The 18,579-nt window shown below is 36.1% G+C and overlaps 2 protein-coding genes across 10 annotated transcripts; both read left to right on the forward strand.

The window, feature by feature from the left end:
* The first annotated feature begins 677 nt into the window (after positions 1-677).
* Positions 678-12,242, forward strand: LOC140799030 (pentatricopeptide repeat-containing protein At4g21880, mitochondrial-like). 5 transcript variants are annotated; one of them, XM_073153130.1, is made up of 16 exons: positions 678-1,053; positions 1,134-1,187; positions 2,035-2,664; positions 3,766-3,945; positions 4,095-4,159; positions 4,458-4,565; positions 4,958-5,071; positions 6,203-6,298; positions 7,353-7,451; positions 7,943-8,062; positions 8,839-8,943; positions 9,947-10,111; positions 10,218-10,345; positions 10,435-10,504; positions 11,176-11,393; positions 11,943-12,242. In XM_073153130.1, the coding sequence occupies exons 1-16, from the start codon at positions 765-767 to the stop codon at positions 12,076-12,078; spliced, it is 2,577 nt and encodes an 858-aa protein (XP_073009231.1). In that variant the 5' UTR covers positions 678-764; the 3' UTR covers positions 12,079-12,242. The 5 variants fall into 5 exon arrangements, with proteins under 5 accessions (XP_073009231.1, XP_073009230.1, XP_073009233.1 ...); XM_073153129.1 differs by having other exon boundaries at positions 11,176-12,242; XM_073153132.1 differs by lacking the exon at positions 8,839-8,943.
* A 142-nt stretch (positions 12,243-12,384) lies between these two features.
* Positions 12,385-18,539, forward strand: LOC140799032 (uncharacterized). Of its 5 annotated transcripts, none has more exons than XM_073153136.1 (4): positions 12,385-14,562; positions 15,267-17,058; positions 17,864-18,156; positions 18,257-18,539. In XM_073153136.1, exon 1 carries the CDS (start codon positions 12,436-12,438, stop codon positions 14,368-14,370), a length of 1,935 nt encoding a protein of 644 aa, XP_073009237.1. In that variant the 5' UTR covers positions 12,385-12,435; the 3' UTR covers positions 14,371-14,562; positions 15,267-17,058; positions 17,864-18,156; positions 18,257-18,539. The 5 variants fall into 5 exon arrangements, with proteins under 5 accessions (XP_073009237.1, XP_073009236.1, XP_073009239.1 ...); XM_073153135.1 differs by having other exon boundaries at positions 15,267-15,583; positions 16,988-18,156; XM_073153138.1 differs by having other exon boundaries at positions 15,267-15,385; positions 16,988-18,156.
* Positions 18,540-18,579: the final 40 nt, after the last annotated feature.

Genomic DNA, 18,579 nt, shown 5'->3' on the forward strand with positions numbered 1-18,579 from the left:
CTCTCTTCTGTCGCTCACCTCCGGTTTCTAGAGATCACTCGCCTCTGGTTTGTTTTAGATCGTTCCTGGACAGCCAGATAGGTAAGGCTCTCTACTCGACTACTCCCATCATGGCATCATCCCATGGTGTGTTTATTTCAACAAATTCTAGTTTTTCTTTCTTTGGGTAAGTCTCGCAACCTTTGGGTTTGATTTAGCCATTGAGTTTGATAAAGTTTGTAGATTAAAGAGAATGGTTCTCCCATTGGTTCATAGAGGTTTGATTTGGGTATAGGGTTCTACCATTGTTGTCATTTTCTCCTCCTCCCTTTAATGCTTCATCACCACCACCACCTTCGACGAAGGAGGAGGAGGTGGCGATGTCAAAGGAGGAGGGTGCATATCATGGAGATCCTCGAGGAGAGTTGGAGGGGTAGGAGCTGACCTTCGTAAAAGAGCACATTAAGCCCGGCTTGTGCAGCTCACTCCCTCACATGTTGACGGGCGGTAATGTGCTAAATTATTCTAGTTTAGCTTAATCTTAGCTCGACCCAACCCACTCGTCTGCGGGCCGGCAAACATAGTGTGAAGTTCACCGATTTTTTATGGTAATATAGTTACCCTTTTGGGGAAAAATAAAAACAAATCGTAGAACCAAAACAATATACTTAGGAAACGAATAAAAACCAAACAGCATCAAATAAGTCGGCGAAAGAGTGAACTTCCATTGCAGACTTCACTATCTATCTCCCTCTCTCTCAAAAGGAGGAAGCGAGGCGAATGTGATGGCGAAGAGCAGCCTCTTCGAGGCCTTCGTCTCCTCAGCCGGAAAAGCTTCGCAAAAGCACGCCGCCGCCACCGCAGCAGCTGCAGCAAAGGCTTCCAACAATCAAGCCGGCGGCGGAAACCCCACCGCTAAGCTTGCGACTGGCAAGAAGACAGTGGTCCCTCCCCGTTCCACCTCTTGGCCGCCTCGAGCCGCTTCAAAGCCCAAAACTACTGCAGGTGTCTCGTCTGAGGTTCTTTCACGGCTGAAGCAAGTGGCTTCCAACTCCAAGGCATCCTTTCGTCCCGGTACATGTTCTTTTCCCCCCTTCGTTTATTTAATTGGATGAGAAATGGGATAAAGTTTGTTGCTTTTTGTTCTTTTTCAGTGGTGGATAACCCTGCGGGGGACATTTCGGAGGTGATATCATCTATTTTACATGGTATGTTGCGGTTTTCAGATGTTAATTGGTATGTTTTTTATGCTCTTGATTTGCATTTGGAGATGTTCTGCTGCGCTGTTAATACTGTTGACGCCTTGAATAGAAGACGTATCGTTTGAATGTGAATTAAGCAAATTTCTTTAGATCTTCGATTGGATGTTGGCATTGGTATGCCGAGTTTTGTGGTTCCCTTTTCTGAAAACTTAAGCGATGATAGGAAGAAGAGGTCACTGACGTCGCAGTAAGTCCAGGAAGACATATAATTCCATCTTCAAACAACTAAGGGTGATTGAGGATTTCACGTAAAAGTCAATTTCCTTTACGAAGAGAGATTTAGAACGATGGTTGCCTTCTCATTTTAGAAATAGGTCCCAACCAAGGAGTTGTAGTCATGCAAGATTTAGTTTTAGTCAATTGAGGTAGATCCCTTGTCCCATTATTCTTAAAAGATTGATTAGAGGAGTTAAGAGTTCTCACCTAAATCCAACAAGTGTGAAATTTTAGTATCAAACATGTTACCAGATTTCATTTAATTTTGATAGTGCTATCCAACATCTTTTTATTTATTTATTTATTTATTACAAATATTTAGTTTAAGCAACATTTTGCCTACTTCATTTGCCATTCAATGTTATTCTAGCTTCAGCTCCTATTTGGCCTATCAAATTTTAGAGACTCGGTCTTGCATTTAATCTGTTTGAAAACTTAAAATATCTAGATGGCAGTGATATGTATCTTCCTTTACTTTAATGGTAATGTTTATTAGTTGCTTATATTCTTGTTTGCATTTGGAGGATATGTTCTTGCTTTCATGTTTCAATATGTTTCATTTATGCTCTACTTTCAGGTATCATTGACATATCCAATTCATCTTCTTCACAAGTGCCTAATGATCGGGTGATTGTCAACAACATTCTAGACAAACCTTGGTTCTCTAATACTTCTCTCACTTGTACATCACAATGGAAAAAAGAAATTTCAAGGCAAAGAAAGCAAAAGTATCTTTTCAAGAATACAGAATCTCGCCATTTTACAAAACTGATGATAATGTGTGCTAACAAGCTAGGGAATGAGTCCACTCTTGAATTCTTTAGTAAATTGGGTAGAAAAACTGGAGTCAAGGAATATAATGCCTTAATAAAACTTTGCATAGAAAAGGCAAGATCTAATACTGACGAAGAAGATTCATTGGATCAGATTCATAAGGCTTATCAGCTCTTTTTATCCATGAAAGAAAGAGGGTTTCAAATTGAAGAAGAAAGTTTTGGTCCATTTCTTTTATACTTGGTTGATATGAAAATGACACAAGAATTTCAAATGTTCAGTGAATTTTTCATAGATGAGAATCCAAGATCCTACTCCAGAATTGGTTACTATGAGATGCTACTTTGGATTAGAGTGGGTAATGAAAAAAAAATTCAGGAACTTTGCAATTCAGCTGGAGTTGCTAGTAGCAGAGACAACATCAGCTTAGCAGGTAATTATTTCAGTGTCAAATCTTTTTTTTCTTTTTGAGTTATCTGACTTTCTTTGATCTTCCTTTTGTTTTCCATTTTTTTGGGTTGATTTTGCCACCCTACTTGTTACTGTTTCATCCAAGCTGCTGACTCTGTTCACTTCCGTAGCTTTCTAATGAACTACTGGTGACTACTTTTCTTCTTAAGACCCTATAGCCATATCTAGGACACCAGTTTGTTGCATGAATCAGATTATGATCCTTCTGAGGTTGTTTCTTTATGGACACTTCTTTTCATTTGAACTTATCATCCATCTAAATTTGAGTTTGGTTAACTAAGGCTCCTTCATGTTTATATCATTATCTGTTGGTTTCGAGCTATTCTCCATGCATTTTGTGATATTATAAATACATGATAGAAGGCTTGATTATGAATGAATGCTGACTCAATTTTTATATTAAGAGGATTCTGATAAAAAAAGTTAAAAAGACTAATAGAAGATCCTTCATGGTTTGTCGAGCTATAGGAGGAAATGTTGAAACCTTGGATTACTCTCCTAATAATTGACAATATATGGTACTTTAATGCTTGTGACTAAGAAGTGTAGATACTGAACAAAATAATGCTTTTGTGTCAAAGAAATCATACTATCAAATGATGTGTTTTTCTCATGAACATGTAGCAATTGCTTTTCACTTTGGGAGACTATACTATGTGTATGATGTCATAGGAAAGAGGACTTGTAGTAATTATCACCATCTTCGTCTAAGCCTCTTCCACAGTTTGGAGTCTCTAGAGAACATTTCAAAGATGGAAAGGATCTGAAATAGAAAATTACAAATTGTTATGATAGACTATCAATCTGATCTGAACTGCCTAAAATTGGTATTAAATTTCCAGTGAAAGCAAAATCAGACAATAGATGAACTTGCTGTAAATGATTGATAAGGTCAATCAACAGTTAAATCTCTTACATCTACACAGTTCCTTACTCTTTCTTGTGCTTTCTAGTGTTGCCATATATTCTTATTATTTCTGCTAATGATTAGCAACATATTACCAATTGTTGCACTGATTTTTTGCTATATCATCTCATCTCATGTTATGTAATTCTTTTACAGAGAGTTACTTACTGGCATTTTGTGAGAGTGATAGGAAAAAGGAGCTCCTGCAATTATTAGAAGTGGTAGATGTGAGAAAAGTCTCATCTCTAAAGTATGTAGCAAGTATATTTAAGTCACTAGGGAGGTTTCAGCTGGAGACTTTCAGTGAGAAGTTCCTTTTGGAGCTCAAGACTACAGGTAGCACATGAAGTTCTTTTCTGCTAATTTGTTTGCATTCTTGCCATATTTATCCTTCCTTTTAATAATTTTGATCAGCTTTTTTTTATATATATAACTAATGCATGACATGCTTATTAGTATAATAAATTTTCTGATTCCACTTCCAGGAACTGGAGATGAAAAGATCTCATCCCTCATTTATGATTATGCTATTAGCATACCAAATTTAGTGGTGAGGAACTTTCCATGATGGATGATGGTAATAATCATGCTTCTAAGATGGAGTGTGAGTCTCAATTTTGTTCATCTACAATTATCTTGTTCATTTGAAGGATCCATATTTGTATCAGTAAAGTTGTGATATATGTTTTCTCAGTTAAGAAGCTATTCTGTTTTCCTCTTTAGCTTTAGTTTGAGTGAACATTTGTGGAGTTCTAATAGTGCCATCAAATCTCATAGCTAGGATTTGTTGTTGCTCTCCTCTTTTATTTTTCTTATTTTGTGATTACAATGAAAATTTTGCTTTGAAGGCCGAGGAAGTTGTATCAAAATTCATTACTTTGCACCAGAGACTCAAAATGAGTCCTTCTATTGCATTGTATCACAAGCTCATCACCCTGTGTTGCAATTCATCTAAGGTATGCATCTGCTAAATCTCCAGTCTTTTAATCGGGTAGATTGTTAAGATAACGAAGTTCAATAAATTACTAAAGTAAGGGAACTTTTTAAATTCTTAATGCACAAGCATTACTTGATGCTTTATAATCCTCTAGCCAGTTAATCTTTCGATATCATGTGGCTTTCCCATCTGCTGTTTGTTTCTAATTATAGAGTGGAGAAGATAGTTCATCAGAGATAAGTTATTTGATGTTTTACAGTCTTCTAAATTCAACGACCTAGTTTTTCCCTCCTTTGTCTTTATTTGATGATTCACATGCATAGAATTGCACATAGTCATACTTGTCATACTTCTCATCTTTATTCTGTTAAATCAATTGTATGCCTCTTGGTTTTTCGTTATTTATTGCAGGTACATGCAGCTCTTGATGTAGCTGACAAGATGTGCCAATCTGGTTTGAATGTATCAATTGAATCATTTCAACCCATAATACATGCTTGTGAGCGAAGTTGTGAGTTTGACATGGTAAATTTTTACCATCTGTAGCATAACTTTTGTTTGGTATAGTTTTGAAGTTTTCTATTTGCATATAGTTTTGCATTTACAATGTAAGGATGCATTATTTAGATGCTGTACATGTATGTAGCATAAAGCTTGCAACATATACCAATTACCAACCTGGCTAGTTATATAGAAAGTTACATAGTCAAGTAATTATTAAGTTCGAAATTGTCTATTTGTGATGTCATTAGAGAAATATGTAACTTGTCCTCTAGTTAGGACTCTGGGAGCTAAAGAGGATGAACTCAAGTTTCAAAGCTCCTGCCATTTCCAATCTGAATTTGCCTAGCTTTTAGCGGTTTCCTTTGAATATTTTGACTGAAAGTATTTAGCACCATCTGAATTGTTTCTTCCTGTTTTAGTTTTCTCATGAGGTTTGAACTTTGAAGGTTTATAACTTTATTAGGTTGATGGTCAAGTATGCGATGTCAGATACTACATAAAGTAACCCTTTTAATCCTACCTTTTTTTCACAGTTATATATTCTGGTTCTTACTCCTGTATGATCTGTTCCCTTTCTTGAAGAGTGGACAATTTTTTCTTTTATTTATCTTTTCCTGGACCTATGCTTTGTATTCAAGTTGTACAATTTTTGATCTTCTAATGAGAAAAAGTGCTCCTTTCTTGACATGCTCTTTCTTTATTTATACATTTTCTGCTGCATTATTTCTGTCAATAGATGCTTCTACGCATTTTCTATTGCATCATTTTTTTTTCTTGTATCAAACCACACTTTAATTGTTATTTATTATGGTCTTTTTGCTGGATAAGTATTTCACAAAACCTTGTTTTTTTTTCCTGCATGGGTTAAAGTAGTTATAGAACAGTCAGTTTTCTTCTACTTAAAAGTCGGTGGACAAGAGGTGCAGCATTTTCTATTTGTATATATGAAGGCTTCTAGATTTGCCTAAAGATATGAAAAAAAAATTGTGCTGTTTTTTGTTATATGGACATTTCTTTGAGTTTGTGAAGTATTCCTTTATATAAAGATCTCAATTCTTGTTGATATTGGGTTCCAAGATTTTCAAAACAACGAATCTGGGAACTCTTGTCACTCATTGTCATTCTTTGATTATATCCAAGCACTTTTTGTAGGTTCATCCAATATATTCTATGATGCGCCGGCATAACTTGAAACTAAATGGGGACACCTTCAAAAGCTTGATAAGTTTGTGTACTAAGATGAAAGATGTAAGTTATTATAACATTTTTGGTCACACTGTCTTTCGTGTTTTGTGCATGGCATGCAGTTAAACCTGTCAATTTTTTCAGAATAGCCAATTCTAACTTTAACTGTTGAGGCCCTTTTCATTATTCTAGTGTTATTAACTTGGTTTTTCTGGAATCAGATTCTGTGGTGAGAATTGAAAATGTTTGTTAAAAACACACTTGTAGGTGGACTTTGGACTAGGTTAAGCTTCTTACATGTGAAAAAGAAATAACAAAGTTATTTTACGGCACTGTAGTTGGAACGATGACAAGTAAGGCATTTAATATTAATCTACTTCAGACCCAGAGCCCTAAATCTTTTGCATAGGTTGCCGAAATAGGCTCCATTTAGATTTAGGAACATCTTTAATTTCTTAACTCAGCCAACCTGGACTCTTGAGTAAGATGTGTGTGTGTGTTGGGGGGTTGGGGGTTTATGTTTATAAGAATTTATTCCTTTGGAATTTGGAGCATCAAGGTGAAGATTGTGTCAAATATGGCCATATCATCCAAACCATCATGTTGTGCCAAGAGTCGAGTGTGTCACATTCTGTATTATATATCATGCCAACAATTATGAGGATTGCCATGGCAAGTAAAATGAGTGGCCTCTCACCAACTTAGATGTATGACTTTTGTTATCAGTGCAAGTGTGTAATACCAACAGATTTGTGGGGAGCCTGTATCTCACCAACTTTATTCCTTTGTAAACATTTCACTTGTCTAATGCTATTATGAGGTCTAATCCTATTTCTGGCTAGACGGTATCTTCTGAGCTTGTCATCATCACTGCCTGTTTTTGTCCTTCCAACACATTGAGTTATTCATATTCTAGTAATATTTCTATGCAAGTTCTTGTCTCTATTATTAACATAACAATAATTGTAGACACCGTGTTTCCATTCATAAGTTCTGTATCAGGTCATGTCCAGCAGAGGATACTGTATTGTCAGGCATTATGTTTACTGCTGACATTTATAGTTACCACTTTTACTACCTTCGAAGGTGATTCCTGATAAGTAGTATTCTTTTGCAGTTTGAAGGTGCTTATCGTTTGCTAATAGATGCTGAAGAAGTTGGTGAGATGCCTACAGTAATCATGTATAATGCTATTATGGCTGGATATTTTAGAGAGGCAAGTTTAGTAATTTAGTTTATGACTATTCTACTACAATATATTATAGATTATGCCATAGTAATATGTATATTATTGTTATGACTGTCGTTTGATGTCACTTTTGTAGGTATATTCCAGATTATGACATTTAAATTCTTGAACTTTTTAAATATTCGGTACCTGTTTATATGAGCTTCAAGGTCATCTTTTATTGTTCATTAATGTTAAAATAAGAATCCCAATTGTGCCCCTTCGCCGATCCTTGTTGTTACTTGTCAGCCCCATGCTGTTCTCTGTCAAACGACACAAGATATTTTGGCATGGGATTGTGCTGCTCCATTCTGATGGGCTAACTGACATGGTGCCACTGGTGTGGTAACCTTCAGTTTTTATGAAGAAATGCAAGTTGACTAGCTCTTCCATTTTCTCATGTCCATTCTTGTGAACATTATTCTGTTCCTTTTTGAAATCTTTATTTGTTTTTTATATTGACAATTTTTTTTGTGCAGAAAAAGAAGCATAGAGCATTAATGGTCCTAAAGCAAATGGAAGATGCAGGTGTAAAACCAGATTCTGAAACTTTCAGTTATTTGATATCTAATTGCGACTGTGAAGAAGATATTGTCAAGGTTAGCTAGCTATGAGAACACAATCCCATTCACACTCTTTATTGTGTGGTTCAAATTCTGTGTCTTATTTTACGCCCCACATTTTATTTCAGCTTAATTCTCACTACACTTTCAGTAATTCAGTATTAAATTCTGTACTTAAGAATATTAGATTACCTGCACTTGTGGTCATCTGGAAGTTGCACGTTCTGATTCTTTTTCCTCGTCATTTTAGTTCAAGTCATGTTAGATATACCTACTTTAGTATTTAGGGCAGTACTACTGAAAGTATGATCTGCTTCAGCATTTGTTTTCTTGTTAATTGTTATTGTGGTCATAGAAAGTCAACGTTACAGTTACTATACCTATAGTGCAATACGTCTGAAAGTATGACCTAGATCAGCATGTCTTTGATGACATTGTGGTTAAAATAATGTTGTTATTCCAGTATGACTTCATATGTAAGTTCTATACTATGTGAATGTGCTGTATGTGCCCTTTGTAATTGGCTGTGAAACCAGGGTGGCTGGATTTCATGAGCATCGAGGTCCAACCCAGGTATCCTGGACTCTATTGTAGTCATTATTGTTGTATTCTTCATTTAGTTTCGTACTTTCACGTGATACTACAAATCCTGTTTTTCACCATGCAAATTTGAAGAATCAGCAAATTGTCCATGAAAGTAGTCATGCTATTCTAAGTACATATCTTTTTGAGTGTTGGCATTACTGTTACTATTTATACATCACAATGGCAAAGGTTTCTTCTCTAGCAAGTGATCTTTGAACTTCCTACAGTATTATGAAAAACTGCGGCTTGCTGGAGTTTTCTCTACGAAGCATGTTTATATGGCGCTTATAAATGCATACGCAAAACTTCGAAATTTTGATATGGCTAAACAGGTAATCATGCTTGTGCATGCATACTTTACTGTTCATTTCTGATACAGTCATGGAGCCTAATATGTTTTTCTATATGCAGGGGGTAGGGGTTCCTTCTTCCATCCATAATAAGTTAATAGCTGTATATTATTTGACAGTCTGCAATTGCTTAATGATTATCCACTTCTATGGAAGCGCACCATGCATTTTAAGAATTTTTCCATCCTCATGCATTGTTTTTGTTTACTGAAAAATTAACTTACATATGAGTAGCCTCTACTGATTACTTATGCTAAAAAGTGTTCTGATGGAAAGAGAACAGAAAGCAAACCATGCATTTTAAGAATTTTTCCGTCCTCATGCATTGTTTTAGTTTACTGAAAAATTAACTTACATATGAGTAGCCTCGATTGCATACTTATGCTAAAAAGTGTTCTGATGGAAAGAGAACAGAAACCAAGCCTTCATCCAACAAGTATATTAAGAAGAACTAAAGAGAGTACATGAGATAATTCCATCACGTGTTAACAAATTTGAAGAATTTGCAAATGGTTAAGATTACTTTGTGCCATTTTCTTTTCCTTTTTTTTCCTTTTAACTTTTTCCTTTTATCTTTTTCCTTATTGAATCAAAATGGCTCTTTCTAGGCAAATTCCATGGTATGTTTATTGCCGGCTTTCTTTCTCAATACAATTTGGTTGTGAATCATTAGATGTGGCTTATCATGTTCAGATTCAGATAGGTTGACAGGAAATCAAAATTGAAGGGACACAATGACAGTTTAGTTTTGATTTCGTTATTTGCAGTAATCACAAGTTTTCTCTATCTTACAAACTGAATAGTCATTTATTAGTTTTTCCCCCCAATCCATAGGAGGGACTCATAAAACATTTACTTTAACAAGTTTACTAACAATTAGTATGATCAACCTCATCCCTCAAAACTAATTAGATTGTTTCTTAGTTGTAAAAGCTAGTTGAAATTGCGAGACGTTAAACACTACTTACAACTTTCCTTTCGATAGGTTGTCTTGGATAATGAGGTGCCAGTGAAGCACCGGATGGAAATTAAGAGTGCACTTATCATGGCCCTTTCATCAAATGGACAATTGTCTGATGCCCTTAATGTATATGATGAAATTAAGCAAGCTGGATGCAGCCCTGAGCCCAAAGCTGTAATAAGCCTGATTGTGAGTACTACACTTATTCCTAAATTCCTAAATTGAGGTAACATGTATGAGAAAAATTAAATATTACTTTACTTTTATTATGAATGTTGCATTAACGCTTCTGCAGGAGCATCTTCAAACTGAAGATGAATTGCATAGATTACATCTGTTACTAAAGGAATTGGATGATTCAAGCAATTGGTTTGATGGCTGTAGTAGAGTAATTCTCTACTGCGTTCAGCACAACTATGTCGAGTATGCTTAATTAGTAAAAAGATCTCTATTCTTAGAATTAGTTACACTATTCACATCATTGCTTTAATCCTTTTTGTTTCCTTTATCAGTGACGCTATTGATTTACTTAAGCAGCTCAAGGAAAAAGACAGAAAGAGTGCATATATGGTTATCGATCAGGTTCCACCTTGAATTTTCTTTTAATTTGTCAAGAAGTACAGTAACATCTTTTTGTACTGTACTATGTTAGATTATCTCATTGCATTTTGGTATCTTTTTGTGACTACACCTGCTGGTTCTATAAGAAGCTTGAGGCAACTTTGGTTGGTTCATGATTTTTTATTCATAATACTATCTGCTGTAAGAGAATTGCCAGATCGAAATCTTGATGAGTAGATGACTTCTTGGATTTGATGATAAAAACTTCATATTGTACCTTTTCTTGAAAGGATTTTCCTTCCTGATCAATTGTCGACTTTAGATCGGATCTAGCTTATTCTGAGTTAGTTTCATATAATACAGTGTAGATGGCATACTTTCTTATTTATTGCAAACCTGTGCATATCTCATAATAGTAAGTTTCTTGACAATTAGTTAATATCTTCAAAATGTATCATGCTTTATGGTTTCAAATTTTCAATTAATAATATTTCAGGAACTTAGTGCTTCTACATAAACCCAGTATTATTTGATTTTTTTTCCCTTCTCAACAGCTATCTGTATTCTGATTCTGAATATGAAAATCTATTATTAGTTTTGTTGAGTATTTATATAAATTTTATTTCTTTTGTTCTTCTATAGAATTAATTAGTACGAATGATTAATTAGTTGAATTTTTGCTCTGATTACAGATGTTCAGCCAAATATGGAAGACAGACCCTACTAATATAGAAACTGGAATTGAGCTAGTTCGTGCCATTAAAGAAGAGCTTGATCTTCATATTTCTCGAACAAGTCTTGATTTTCTTCTCAGTACTTGTGTAAAAGCCAAAGATTCGCAATGCGCTAAGCTGATATGGGCAGAATATGAAGCTGCGGGCCTTCCATACAATGTCTTGTCCTTATTGAGGTTTGATAGATGCTTGAAAAGCACACATAATTTTTTAAGCATCAAGTCGTTCATGAAGAGCTGCACATGGACTTTCAAGCATACTGATTTAATATGTTTTCCTGTTAGTCTTCCGTTATATTTTCAAACAATACTGATTAAATCTGGTGCTCTTCTGGTTTGTCATGACTAGACTGTGCACCAGACCAGGCCAGCTTAATCTGTAGATAAAATTTTAAAATGACATCATGGAAAGTAGTAAATCTTCATAAGCAGCAAGAGCAGTGTAAAGATTTGTTGTGCTTGATATAGCCTCATGATCAAGTTGGTGGGGTGGTAATTCTCTCAAAAAGGGAAGGGAAGGTAAGGTAAGGTAAGTAAGTCTCTCCTTGGGGATAACAGAGGGGGAGAGGAAGTTGGATGTGCTTATATTGCACAACTAATCTGATAGACCATAATTGATGTTCTGCTTTGATTTATCTTGCCCCTTGTCTTCGTGTGCTATTTTCTCTTGTTTGTTTTTATCCTCTTTTTTTTTTTTAATTAATATTATCTTTAATGCAAATACAGGATGTATCAAGCTCTTCTGGCATCAGGGGAGTGTGAAGCTGCAAAAGAGATGCTGAAAAGAATACCAAAAGAAGATCCTCATGTATGTGACATCATTAAATCTTGTAAATCAACATACAAGTCGAAAGCTTTATAAATATGAATCAGGGGAAGAAATAGGTTCTCTTTTTTTTTTTCTTTTTTTTCTTTTTGTTCTTTTTAAATTTTTAGAAGCACTTTCTTCCAGTAAGATTGTATGATTGGATATTTCCCATATTATTTCCGTCATAATGGAATTTGATCCTATGGTTGAGATAGCAAGTCATTCTGATGGACGGTTGAATATAGTTTCAACACGAATTCGAACCCCCTATCTTGGAGTCGGCTCGGATTTTGATCCGGACCCGACCTAATTAATAATAGTCAGCGGAGGTGTTGGGCACGCTCTTCTCGATCTCGTTGACCGGTACCTGGGCTTCGATCCGTTCTATATTTCTGTCATCGTTCCATCGCGATGCTCGGTCGTAAGCTCTACAAGACGAAACTATGTATACCTCATCTATTCCCACCACTTTTCAAACCTCTTCGCCTCCTCCTCCCTCTCTCGTTCCACCGCCACTCCTTTCCTTCTCCCTCGCCATCCTCTTCGAGTTCCATTAATGGCGCCCCACTTATCTCCACCTCCCATCGAGATCACAGCACTGACCCAGAGGTGGCACGCGCCAATTACCTGATCACCCAACTAAGCAGTCAAGGTCGCTTGGCCGATGCCCACAAGCTGTTCGACCAAACCCCCCAGAGAGATGTCATCTCATGGACTGCGTTGATATCTGGGTACATCCGCTGCGGCATGCTCCACGAGGCCCGCCTTCTCTTCGAACGCTCTGATGCTAAAAAGAATGTCATCACGTGGACTGCGATGCTCTCAGGGTACGTCAGGTCAAGGCGTATTAGAGAAGCCGAGGAGCTCTTCCAACAGATGCCAGATAAGAATGTAGTGTCGTGGAATACTATGGTATCAGGGTATCTGGAGCGTGGGCTTCTTGACAAGGGGTATGAGTTGTTCAAGAGGATGCCAGTTAGGAATGTGGTCTCTTGGAATACAATTGTGACTGCAATGGCGCAGTCGGGGAGAATTGATGAAGCCTACAAGCTTTTTAGGTCGATGACTGAGAGAAATGTGATCTCATGGACAGCAATGGTCGCAGGCTTGGCGCAAAATGGAAGAGTTGACGAGGCTCGTGCTGTTTTTGATGTGATGCCAGAGAGAAATGTGGTCTCTTGGAATGCCATGATATCGGGTTATACCCAAAATAAGAGGCTCGATGAAGCCCTGGATCTTTTCAATAGGATGCCTGAGAGGGATATTCCATCATGGAACACAATGATCACTGGGTTAATCCAGAATGCGGACTTGAGTCAGGCTCAAAACTTGTTCGATAAGATGGCCAAAAGAAATGTTATTACTTGGACTACGATGATAGCAGGCTATGTGCAGGATGGGCAGAATGAGGTAGCCTTGAATTTCTTCTCCGAGATGTTCATTGAGGGGCTTAAACCTAATCAGGGAACATTTGTGAGTGCTCTGGATGCAGTGAGCAATTTAGCGGCACTCCAGGAAGGACATCAAATACATCAGATTGTTAGCAAAACCATTTTTCAGTTTGATCAGTTTGTTGAATCTGCCTTGATGAATGCATATGCAAAGTGCGGCGAAATAGGTACAGCTAGAAAGGTGTTTGATCTGTCAAAGCAAAAGGATTTAGTCTCTTGGAATGGAATTATTGTTGCGTATGCACATCATGGGAACGGTAAAGAAGCAGTAAGCTTGTTTGAGGAGATGCAGAGAAATGGGTTCAGACCTAATGATGTGACCTATGTGGGGTTGCTGTCAGCTTGTAGCCACTCGGGGTTGGTCGACGAGGGGCTTAGAATATTTAGCTCCCTGGTAAATGATAAGTCCATTGAAATTAGGGAAGATCATTACACTTGCCTCGTAGACCTCTGTGGACGAGCTGGACGGCTCAAGGAAGCTGCAAATCTAATCAATGTGCTTAAGGGTAAGGCACCTTCAGCTAATGTTTGGGGAGCCCTTCTTGGTGGGTGTAATTTTCATGGGAATGAAAGCATTGGGAAGGTGGCAGCTAGAAAGCTCTTGGAAGCAGAGCCTAACAATGCTGGCAGTTACATGTTACTATCAAACATCTATGCTTCTGCTGGGAAGTGGAAGGAAGCAGCAAGAATTAGATTAGAGATGAAAGATAAGGGACTTAAAAAGCAACCTGGATGCAGTTGGATTGAAGTGGGAAATAGGGTTAATGTATTTGTAGCGCGTGATAAGTCCCATAGCCAGTCTGAGTTAATCTATAGTTTGCTGCAAGATCTTCATCACAAGATGAAGTTGACAGGGTATGCACCCTCCAACCTCCATGCATCATATGTCGAATAAGTTGAGCTGATGATGTGACCTATGCGGAATTGCTCAGTCCACTCAGTTTTGGTTTGTCAATGGCTATGTGGTCAAGTTGGCAGCTTGAGAAGTTGAGAGTTAAAAAATTGCTAAGATTAACGGCTTCTCCCTTCTTGGGGATTTCATTCATTGGAACGATATGGAAAGTTGGCAGCAAATAAGCTACTCTAGGTACAGCTTAATGGTGCCTTTACATTAAAGATTGTAATTTAACATCCTTTCTTCTGCCACTCTGATAAAAATAGACTAATAACAGATCCTTAATGATTTGTTGAGCTTTAGGTGGAAATGTTCGAACCTTGGATTATTCTCCTAACAATTGACAATATATGGTACTTTAATGCTTGTGATAAAGAAGTGTAGATACTGAACAAAATAATGCTTTTGTGTCAAAGAAATCAAACTATCAAACTGATAAGTTTTTATCATGAACATGTAGCAATTTCTTCTCTTTGGCAGACTATACTATATGTATGGTGCCATAGAATAGAGGACTCGCACTAATTATCAGTTTATTACCATCATCATCCAAGAATTTTCCACTGTATGGAGTCTTTAGAGCACATTTCAAAATGGAAAGGATCTGAAATAAAAAATGACAATTTTTAATGATTGACTATCAACCTGATCTCAATTGCCTAAAAAGTTGGTGTTAGATTTCCAGTGAAAGCAAAATCAGACAATAGATGAACTTGCCGTAAATGATTTATGAGGTCAATCGACGGTTAAATCTATTACCTTCTACACAGTTCCTTTTTCTTTCTTGTATTGTCTAGTATTGCCATAAATGATCATTTCTGCTATGATAGCAACATATTACCAATTGTTGCAGAGAATTTCGCTACAATATCTCATGGCATGTAATTCTTTTACAGAGAGTTACTTATTGGCGTTTTGTGAGAGTGATAGGAAAAGGGAGCGCCTACAAAATCTGTTTTTCACCATGCAAATTTGAAGAATCAGCAAATTTTCCGTCAAAGTAATGCTATATTAAGTACGTATCTTTTTTAGCGTTGACATTATTATATCTATTTATACATTATGGTGGCAAAGGTCTTCTCTAGAAAGTGATATTTGAACTTCCTACAATATTGTAATGAATTGCGGCTTGCTGGAGTTCTCTATGAAGCTTGTTTATATGGCGCTTACAAATGTGTACACAAAACTTGGAAATTTTAAGATGGTTAAACAGGTAATCATGCTTGTGCATGCATATTTTACTGTTCATTATGTTATAGTTGTGGAGCCTAATATGTTCTTCTATATGCAGATGGTTAGGGTTCCATCTTCCATCCATAATAAGTTAGTAGCTGTATATTGTTTGACAGTCTGCAATAGCTTTTTGCCTTAAGAGTATGGTATCAAGTATCAACTTCTATAGAAGGGCAAAATGAATTTTAAGAATTTTTGGTCCTCATGCATTCTTTTGTTTACTCAAAAATTAACTCGCATATGAGTAGCCTCTTTTGCATACTTTATGCTAAAAAGTGTTTCGATGGAAAGATGCAACATAAACCAAGCCTTCATCTAACAAATATAGAGAGGAACTAAATATAGTGGATGAGATAATTCTGTCGTGTGTTAACAATTTGAAGAATTTGCAAATGGTTGAGTATACTGTCTCATTTTTCAATTTATTTATTTTTACTTTTTCCTTATTGAATCAAAATGGATGGCCCTTTCTAGGGCAAATACCATGGTATACTTATTGCGGCAGGCTTCCTTTCTCAGTACTCTTTGGTCGTTAATCAATAGATGTAGCTTATCATGTTCAGATGCAGATAGGTTGACATCATGTATATCCTAGCAACAAGCTAAATCAAAATTGGAGGGACACAATGACAGTTTAATTGATTTCACTATTTTCAGTAATCACAAGTTCTATCTATCTTACAAATTGAACATCATGTATTAGTTTTTCTTTCACCCAATTCATAAGAGGGACTCATAAAACATATACTTTAACAAGTTTACTTCCAATTAGTCTGATCAAGCTCATCCCTCAAACTAATTATATTACTTCTTAGTTGTAAAAGTGAGATGAAAACTCGAAATTGCTAGATGTCAAGCATTACTTACAGCTTTACTTTCTAGAGGTTGTCTTGGGTCATGAGCTGCCAGTGAAGCACAGGATTGAAATTAAGAGTGCACTTATAACAGCCCTTTCATCAAATGGACAAATGCCTGAATGTCTGTGATGCACTTAATGTGCACAATGAAATTAAGCAAGCTGGATGCTGCCCTGATCCCAAACCTGTGTCATAAGCCTGATTTTGAGTACTACTACCGTTATTCCTGAATTCCTATATGTAACATGTATGAGAAAAGTGAAATTTTACTTTACTTTTAATTACGAATGTTGCGTAAATGTTTCTGCAGCAGTATCTTCAAACTGAAGGTGAATTGGATAGATTACATCTGTTTCTAAAGGAATTGGATGATTCAAGTAATTTGTTTGATGGCTGCAGTAGAGTAATGCTCTATTGCATTCAGCACAATTATTGTCGAGTATGCTTAATTAGTAAAGAGATCTCTATTTTTATAATTATCTACATTATTCACATCATTTTTCTTGTCCTTCCATTTCCTTTATCAGTGACGCTAATAATTTACGTAAGCAGCTCAAGGAAAAAAAACAGAAAGATTGCATACATGGTTATTGATCAGGTTCGATCTTGGATTTTCTTTTAATCTGTCAAGAAGTACAGCATTGTCTTTCTGTATTGTACTATGTTAGAATTTCTAATAATTACATTTTGGTATCTATTGCGACTACACCTGGTGGTGCTATGAGAAGCTTGAGGCAACTTTGGTTGCTTTGTTATTTTATATTCATAATACTGCTTGATATAAGGAATTAATTACCAGACGGAAATCTTGATGAGTAGATGACTTCTTGGTTGCTTGAGAATTCACCCTTGTATTTGATTGTAAACTTCATATTGTACCTTTCCTTCCTAATCAATTGCGGACTTAAGATCGAATCTAGCTCATTCTGAATTAGTTTCATATATTATTGTGTAAACACCAAACTTTTCCTATTTATTGTGAACCTCTGCACATCTCATAATAGTAAGTTTCTCGGACAATTGGTTAGTATCTTCAAATTTTGTCTTGCTTTATAATTGCAATTTGCAATTAATACTATTTCAGGAATTTAGTGCTTCTACATAAACCCAGTGTTGTTTGATTTTTTTTTTTCCTCTTCTCAACAGCTATCTGTATTCTGACACTGTAACATGAAAATCTATTACTTGTTTTTCTTTTGAAGTAAAATGTCCGTAGACAGGCTTTTTTCATTGTTCTTATACATAATTAATGTTAATAAGCACTTAACGAGGACATGAATAAATCTTCAAAGACATTCCGGCAAACATGGACATTCCAGACCATATGAGGGATCTGCAAAGGTGCTCCATTCACTGCATAGGCTTTTTTGATAAATTAGTTGAATTTTTTGCTTCAATTACAGATGTTCAGCCAAATATGGAAGGCAGACCCTACAAATTTAGAAGCTGGAATTGAGGTCGTCAATGCCACTAAAGAAGAAGAGCTTGATCTTCATGTTTGTCGAACTAAGTCTTGATTTTCTTCTCAGTACTTGTGTGAAAGCATAAAGATTCACAATGTGCTAAGCTGATATGAGCAGAATATGAAGCTGCGGGCCTTCCATACAACGTCTTGTCCTTATTGAGGTTTGGAAGATGCTTGAAAAACACACTCATATTTCAAAAGAACAGCATATGAACTTTGAAGCATACTGATGTAATATGCTTTCCTGCCATTATTCCGTTGTATTTTTCTATTGTTTGTTTGATTAATTTTATCCTTTTTTAAATTAGTATTATCTTTATTGCAACTACAGGTTGTATCAAGCTCTTCTGGCATCGAGGGAGTGTGAAGCTGCAAAAGAGATGCTGAAAAGAATACCATAAGAAGATCCTCATATATGTGACCATTATATCTTGTAAATCAGCATAAAAGCTTTATGTTATTGATGAATTAGAAGAAGTGATACGATTTTATATACTTTCGTAGATTAAAAAATGAAGGGGAACAGGAAGGCCGATGTATCATTCATATACTCATTGATATGGAGAAGAAAATAATAACAGAAAACGCAAAATCAAACTTTGAATTGTAGTAAATTTATTTCCCATATTATTCCCGTCACTATGGAATTTGATC

Source organism: Typha latifolia, chromosome 12 (genome assembly GCF_019914945.1).
Source record: "Typha latifolia isolate L0001 chromosome 12, TyphaL0001v2, whole genome shotgun sequence".
Taxonomy (NCBI): domain Eukaryota; kingdom Viridiplantae; phylum Streptophyta; class Magnoliopsida; order Poales; family Typhaceae; genus Typha; species Typha latifolia.

Excerpts from the sequence above, each read along its gene's own strand:
- LOC140799030 (XM_073153129.1), top strand. The coding sequence starts at position 765 with ATGGCGAAGAGCAGCCTCTTCGAGGCCTTCGTCTCCTCAGCCGGAAAA. Across the intron at positions 3,946-4,094 it reads TTTGGAGCTCAAGACTACAG|GAACTGGAGATGAAAAGATC; the intron begins GTAGCACATGAA and ends TTCCACTTCCAG. Across the intron at positions 4,160-4,457 it reads TTAGCATACCAAATTTAGTG|GCCGAGGAAGTTGTATCAAA; the intron begins GTGAGGAACTTT and ends TTTGCTTTGAAG.
- LOC140799032 (XM_073153134.1), top strand. The coding sequence starts at position 12,436 with ATGCTCGGTCGTAAGCTCTACAAGACGAAACTATGTATACCTCATCTA.